Genomic DNA, 7,731 nt, shown 5'->3' with positions numbered 1-7,731 from the left:
AAAGTGGTGTCTCCAATGTTCAAAAAGCGGAATAAGACATGGACACATGGTAAATGAGATGTAAAGGGACAAACATGGATCTCCGACTGGTTGGAACAAAATGGAATGACATTTCAGTTGTCTTTTTTTGCAGATTATAGAGTAGATTTTTCTGGAAAAACATGATTTACTAGTAAGAGTTACTGGTGAAGTATCAAGACTGGTCACAGATTAGCGCAATAAATGTCCAGAGGAACAGTGCAGGACCAACAGGACCAATGTCATTGCAAACTATTAGCAAAACCTTACACTGCCCTCTAGTGGCATTCCTCCAAAGTCCTTCACCAAACCTAAACCAAAGGTGTTTCAAAGATGAGTTTCAACTCTGTTCGAACACTCTTTTTCATCTGAACCTGAAGACATTGATGTCCAGCTTCATGCGTGTTTGATTAGTTGTGAAACTAAACTCTGTAGGAGAAATCGGCATGAGCAGGGCAAATCACTCCTGTCCTAAAGAAATAACACTGCCTCATTCGCTGATCTAGCACGATTTGATCGAGCAAACCTTTAAGCTTGGTTTTGTGACCTAAGCTGGCAAAATTTAAAGTTAAACAGATCTACAAATCTAATAAATAATGGTATAGCTGCAATCTACATATTAAAAACAATCAGTAAGCGAAGGCAATTGGAAAGATTGGCTGTTTTTCTATTGCATTCCTCCTGTAAGTTCTGTTACATTTGGTTCTCTTTAGCAGCCTGTGATTGGGAGAAGCCTTCCTCCGCTAAGTGCGTGATGACAGATGATTGACAGGTGTGTGGAGGCGGGGCTAAGCAAAGTACATGGTCCTCAGAGTGTCGTGATGGATCTGCACAGCTTTGGCCAGGGCCTGAGGATCTCGGCCATTGCTCTGGCCCGACACATGGCTGCCTTCCGCGCTGTGAAAGAGGAGAAAGCAATGAGCAGACGCCTAAATTTACACTTTGAAATCGTACATTTTCCCTGACATACCAAGGAGATGAAACTTTCCCTGCAGAAAAAGGAAAAACCTCTTTACCATATAAAGACTTTTATATGGTATTGCTGCATAAAAACCTGACTGTATGAATCTGACTGTCTTTTAGGTGGTTAGCTTGAATAACTCAACTTCCTGAATTCAAACCAAGACTTTGAATCATTGAAATGATGGATATTCTGGCTCACTTTAACAAAAGAGCGCCTATGGCAACCAAGAATATGCAAAGCCTATTCAAATCAAGGTGATTGACAGCTTCTAAAAGCCTTTCATTTAAACAAAGAGAATTTCTACTTCTATGTAGCTAGACATCATCAACTAGTCCAGTAAATCCCTCACCTGTCATGCTCTTTATCCACTAAATGGTAACGGGCTCTAAAGGCCACCAGGTGGGCATAGTAGGCTGGTGCAGGGATGGAGACGGAGCGGGTACAGCGCACGTATGTGTGGCACAGCTGGTAGGTCAAGAGCTGGAACTCGTCGGCTGTAAAGCAGTTGTCGTCCCATAGCACGTGGTAGTGTGAAGGTCGGCTTGTACCCTGGGTAAATGGGGTTAAATAATAATTTTTTCAATTCTTCCAATTTTTGTGATTGTGAATGCAATTAATCACTCAATACATCAGGCAATAATGCCATAAAAAAGGCCTAAAAATGCACTAGTACTGTTGTCCTCATGGCTGTGTGTGTTCATACCTGTATTCCAGCATGACTGCACAGATAAAAGTCAAATTCATAAGGATGGGTGATATCAGTGTCCACTGTGGTACCTGCTGGAATGTTACCACTGCGGCCCACCTTTAAAATAAATAAACGAAAATTACGAAAAAGTGAGTGTGCGAGTTGCAAAAGTGAGAAAAAGTGACAAAGTTTTCCAGAGAACTCTCTCATATTCACCCTCTCAGTGCGGTCAGCGCAGAAGAGACGAGTGTGGTGACGTTTCTGTACGACGATGTAGGTGATCCCCGGTTGATATTCCTTCTCAAGGCTGATACAAGCTTCGCGTATGGCCAGCAACTCGTAGTACAGCACCTAGAAGGAAAGACATAAGATACAGAAGGGTTGCTGCACATTTTTAAAAATCAAATGTAAAACTTTAAGATCTTTTTTAAGGCTGGGACACACCAAGCGAGTGTCTGAAAAAGTGTCTGAAAGTGATGAAAGAGAGCAAGGAAGTCAAGACGGCACAGGCAGAAGGCTGGTCTAATGTTATGTTATCCTACCCGAGCATTCCAAAAAGCGACTAGCAGGTGCTGCTTTTTTTCATATATCCTTGTTTCGGTTCCTCTTTTTGAGTGACTAATAAAGACTATTGATACCTGCTGATGTAGACGGTTAACTCCTTACACGCAAGCGCAGAATGCACATGCTAGTTTGCATGCTGACGCAGCCAACGAGAGACGACAACACCGTCGGTTTTCATCGGCGCTAGTTCTTTAAAGTCGGCTTGGAGTGTCCCAGGCTTAAAGGAGTAGTTCACTTTTTTTTTTGTTTTTGTGCAAAAATCCACCGCTCCCGGTTCTTCTTGTCCAATCAGCACAGGGCTGAGTGAGATCTGACTGTCAATCACAGTTTGTGCACGCGCCACAGATCCCCCCTCGCGCACATCACAATATCACATGCACACGCCTGAAGTTCACAGGTGTGTTGGATTGTACGAAGCGTGATGGCGGAGAGAAAATCTACTAACAAGCTTCCAATTCCTCGGTTAACAACCAGAGCTAGGAGGTCCAAACCAACCAAGGAAAAGAAAATGATGCTGAAGAGACAGGCACGTTCACAGAAAATCTGGTGCATACGCACTGACGAGCACGAATTTGATGGGAGGGTGCTCTGTGGTAGTGGGGGAGGGTAATAATGAGAGTAGTAAACATTCAAAATTCCCCTCAATCTGCCAGACTTGCCGACTGCAGCTTTAATAAAGGCCTTCTGAAGCGAAGCGATGAGTTTGTGTAAGAAAAATAATTAATATTTAACACTTTACAAAATCAAATTCAAGCTTCCGGCCAAATGCAGTCTACTTGCGCCTAAAGCGCAACTTACGCAACTTGTGATGTCAGAAGTAGCGCAGTGCGTCAATCCGAATGTTCATTTGCCGGAAGCTAGTTATTTTACTTTATAAAGTTTTAAATATGGATTTTTTTCATACAAAAACTCATCACTTCGCTTCAGAAGGCCTTTATTAACCCCCCAGAGCCGTGTGGAGTTCGTTTATGATGGATGAATGCACTTTATTGAGCTTGAACTGTTGGTTGCAATTCATTGCCATTTTAAAGCTTGGAAGAGCCCGGATATTTTTTTATATAACTCCGATTGTATTCGTCTGAAAGAAGAAAGTAATATACACCTAGGATGGCTTGAGGGTGAGTAAATCATGGGCTAATTTTCATTTTAAAGTGAACTACTCCTTTAAGACCTGAAGAAATGAAAATGAATACTGTTCATAAGACAGAGAGAGTGTAACTGGAGAGCCCCACCTGTCTGAACTGTCCCTCAGACACACCATCCCTGTAGAAGATGATTCTGGTGGGTTTGTAGTGGGTGGACTTGTAGAACTGGATGAGCAGCTCTCGCACCATGGACGCCAGGTCTTGAATCACTTCCTGTCTGGGCCTCTGGACACGGACTGTAGCACAGTACCTGCTGGGGTGAGCGTCCATGCTACCCACCACCTGTTCAGCAACAAATTTGAAGTGAGGAGAGGGAGAAAAATAGCAGTATTTCTTTAGTCACCATGAAATTAAAAATGCCAACTCTTATTTTTATTGCAGTGTTTATTATAAATGATTTATTCGTGCACATCATTTTTTTATTTATTTGTGTGCCCTCGTAATCTTTAATCAAAATAATTTCCCTCCCTTTTGCAATGATCTCTCTTCTCTTCTCTAATGACAGGACAACCTGTCATTCACATGAGATCACAGCAATAGCAAACCACAATGATCCAATCAATTCCCGATGGACAAAATCCCGCTCTACATTTTTTCTTGTTCGAGAAGCCATTTCACTCTTCCGACTTTTAAATATCCACATCTGTTCGACAATTTTCAGGTCGCTTATTATTATATGATTTGAGATGTTGCAAATGTAGTGCTGTCAAACGATAAAAAACAAATCAACTAATTAATCGCATATTTTTCTGTAATTAATCACGATTAATTCAAGTTGTTCATATATTTTTATATTGTAATAATTTCACATTTAAACTACAAATGAATGTAGAAAGAAACAACATAAAGACAGCAGCCTTTATTTAAAATATTTGTTTAACAGCATCTTTTTATGAAAAAAGGCATCACCGATACCAATACTTCTAATGATGTCTCTATGAAATAGATTTTTTTCCCTCAATTTTAGCCATTTTAACATTTAGGCCCAGACAGAACAGTTCAGATGTACACTTGCCCTGACAAAATGCACAAAAAGTTATTGTTTTTGACACTCTTGTAAACAGTGTTTTAAGATTTTCAGGTAGGTCTAACAGGTAGGATAAAGCAATTGCATAAAGTTATCAAACACTTTTGAAACACATTCTTCACTGCATAAATGTTAAATGAAACATAGATGAAACATTATTAAAGCTCTTTTGTTCTTTGATTATTCTTAATTATCCTTAAATCCTTAATATTTAGCAGTCACTTTAAGACCTGACGCACATCACGTGGATCTGACATGCATCTCTTTACATTCATTTAAGACTTAATCTAACTCATTTAAGACTGCTTGTTAGGATACTCAACAAAACGGGCCTTTTGGCATAATGTTGTGTGTTTTTGTCTGTTCAAGCGCTGTCTGAAGCCACTTTCTGTGCGCTCGAGTCGTGTGTGTCACACAGACAGGAGATTCAGATGTGGCACACGGCAGTAATGCCCTGCGTTCTCTTTTGTGTCTTATTGCGTTTGAATGGTTTAAAAGCATTTGCAAGAATAAGAGCGTGGTCATATAATGTAACACTACATTCATGTGATGAAATTGTAAAGTATCTGATATGAAAGTAGGACTGCACGATTAATCGTATTTTGAACGCGATAACGATATCTGCCTCTCTCGATTAATTTAAAAAAATCGTCGCAATATTTTCCCGCTCGTTTTTTATCCTGAAAACGTTTATTTTTTTTTTATTGGACATTAGCATTGTAAACAAGTCCCCACTAGCATTGATGTTTGTGGTTGCCAGATCTGAATAGTTTAAATCTCCCAAATTACCCAAACACAGCTTTTCTCTTACATTTTATGCCTCGTGTTTTACTTAATCGGTGCAATCTGGCAACCCTGCGCGTGCGCTCTACACTGCGAAAAAGCACAGCGATATTCTGTTTGCATGAAATTGTTATACCGCGGAGCCAATCTGTTTCTTGTGCTGTTTGTGTGACTAAATCTGTTTTTTCATGATGTGAATCAGTTGAAAACGACAGCCACTGCCCGTTTTCAGTGTGTATCAACAAGTAGACTATTTTTATTTGCAGTACGAATTTGCTGAGCGATCTGGGTCTGTACTTTGTCTCATTTTCAACCGAAATGTGTCGCTTAGAAGATCTAATGTGAAGACGAATCACAAAGCGCTCATTTAACGTTAAATCATGCCATTTGTATTGACTTGCTGTCTGAGGAAGCTGTAGTTGGTTAAATGAAGTCTGATGGTTTGAAATTAACACTAATGTGGCTAAAAATGAACTTTGGTGGGTATCGCTGTCAAATCACTGGCCAATTTGGCATGTTATTATGTTTACTCACTTTGCTGGGAAAATTCGTGTAAACCAAATCTGCGCGGATTTTGCGCAAATACTCGTGCAAAACCGTTAACTGTCTCTTCTCTATCTCTGTAGTTTCTCAAATGAGAATAATCGTGATTAATTATCGCGATTATAATTTTGAGCAAAATAATCGTGATTATCATTTTAACCATTATCGTGCAGCCCTATATGAAAGGTGTGTATATGTTGTCTGTCTTTCTCACAGCTGCAATAGAGGGTTTCTTTCCATCTCCTGCGGGCGGATGAGTGACATCAGCTCCCAGAAAAATGACGGGCTGGTGGAAAACAGATGGGCTAAAAAACAAACAATATAAATGCACACAAACAAGGTGTTTAGTACATTTAAGGAAAGTGTGTCCTAACCAGAGAATTAAGTTTTCACTGAAATGGAACGGACTTAAAGGAGATTTGTTTTGTAAATTTGGAGTGCTGTCAGTACAGAGAACAACGACAAAAATTGGTGTTGCCTACACCGTGTTATCCTCTTTTTAAAATGTGCACCCTGTTGACTTCAATGGGGCAAGTTTTAAACCTGCTTATAGCCTCTTAACATCCTTGATGTGTCATTACAAGTGCACAGGTCATGTGAGTGATTCCTTAAGAGTGATCACAGGTGAATCTGACTGCAGTAGATGTGAAAGATATGAATAAAAATGAAGTTAATTCGGCCAGCGCACATACCTGTATTTTCTTCCTGTTTTCGGTCGAAGTCCATAGTAGTCGATTGTCGAGTTCTCCACTGTTGCTTAGTTACCTATCATCACGCGCGTGAACTCGACAATCGACTACTATGGACTTCAACCGAAAACAGGATGTAAATACAGGTATGAGCGCTGGCCGAATTAACTTCATTTTTATACATATCTTTCACATCTACTGCAGTCAGATTCACCTGTGATCACTCTGAAGGAATCACTCACATTGGCTGGTCACTTGTAATGACACATCAAGGATGTCAAGAGGCTAAAAGCTGGTTTAAAACTTGCCCCATTGAAGTCAACAGGGTGCAAATTTTAAAAAGAGGATAACACGGTGTAGGCAACACCGATTTTTGTCGTTGTTCTCTGTATTGACAGCACTCCAAATTTACAAAAAAATGAGCTCAATGTTAAAATTGACCGGAGTTCTCCTTTAATTCACTTTCGATTTCTCTTACCGCTGATGGGGTACCAATATGTTGTTGATGCCGCCAAGTTTGACATTGATCTTGAGACACAGGTTGGAGAGGGTCTGAGGGGAGGTCTTCACCACATTCTTCACCTGAACGCACTGAGTTGCCATTCCCAGAAGAGTGTCTCCAACACGTTTCACTTCCGCTGGAGAACGAGAACACAGACTTCAGTGCAACAGCCAGCAACTCAAAGAATATATCATGGGAAAATAAACACCAAATTTAAATAATTTAATTTGACAAAAACAAAACAAAAACAAGATGGCGACGAGTATGACTGACGTGTTACAAGTTCCAAACCACTTTGGCAGTTTTTCGCGTTGGAGGTCAAATGTATATTGTTTACTACTTGTATATGAGTCCCTTAACATGTATACTGTGTATATTGTAATTTGTATGCTGTATGTGTATATAACATTTACTTGTTATCCATACTGATATGCTGTGGCGATTGCATACCTGTGTTCAGGGTGTTGTACGAATAATTTGATTTGACACAGGTACAGACTACAATATGTTGAACTGTTGCACACATCTGGGTGTCAGTTATACAGACAACACATTTTTTGTGTATCATCCTGTATAACACTGAATCATATTTCATTACAATATATTATTACATATTTTACATATACACTACCATTTAAATGTCTGGGGCCAGTAAATTTTTTTATTAAAAGAAACTGATACTTTCATTCCGCAAAGATGCATTAAATTAATCAAAACTGATAATGATTTCCAATTCAAATAAATGTTGTTCTTTTGAAATTTCTATTCATTAAATAATCCTGAAAAAATGTTTCATGGTTTCAACAAA

The 7,731-nt window shown here is 39.5% G+C and overlaps 1 protein-coding gene across 2 annotated transcripts in view; it reads right to left on the bottom strand.

Moving 5' to 3' along the window:
* Nucleotides 1-659: 659 nt before the first annotated feature.
* The window catches only part of ago3b (argonaute RISC catalytic component 3b), a 27,584-nt gene continuing 20,512 nt past the window's right edge, over nucleotides 660-7,731 (bottom strand). For both annotated transcript variants that reach the window (XM_081377234.1, XM_081377235.1), the window contains exons 13-19: nucleotides 6,900-7,059; nucleotides 5,947-6,037; nucleotides 3,467-3,661; nucleotides 1,887-2,021; nucleotides 1,686-1,787; nucleotides 1,332-1,531; nucleotides 660-915 (exon numbers count right to left, since the gene is read on the bottom strand). In XM_081377234.1, coding sequence (XP_081233360.1) covers nucleotides 807-915; nucleotides 1,332-1,531; nucleotides 1,686-1,787; nucleotides 1,887-2,021; nucleotides 3,467-3,661; nucleotides 5,947-6,037; nucleotides 6,900-7,059 — 992 coding nt within the window. In that variant the 3' untranslated portion in view covers nucleotides 660-806. The remainder of the gene's footprint in view (nucleotides 916-1,331; nucleotides 1,532-1,685; nucleotides 1,788-1,886; nucleotides 2,022-3,466; nucleotides 3,662-5,946; nucleotides 6,038-6,899; nucleotides 7,060-7,731) is intronic.

This window comes from Scardinius erythrophthalmus (genome assembly GCF_964197995.2).
Source record: "Scardinius erythrophthalmus genome assembly, chromosome: 10".
Lineage (NCBI taxonomy): Eukaryota > Metazoa > Chordata > Actinopteri > Cypriniformes > Leuciscidae > Scardinius > Scardinius erythrophthalmus.
The sequence above is the reverse complement of the archived record's forward strand: the minus strand, read 5'-3'. Positions and strand labels throughout refer to the sequence as shown.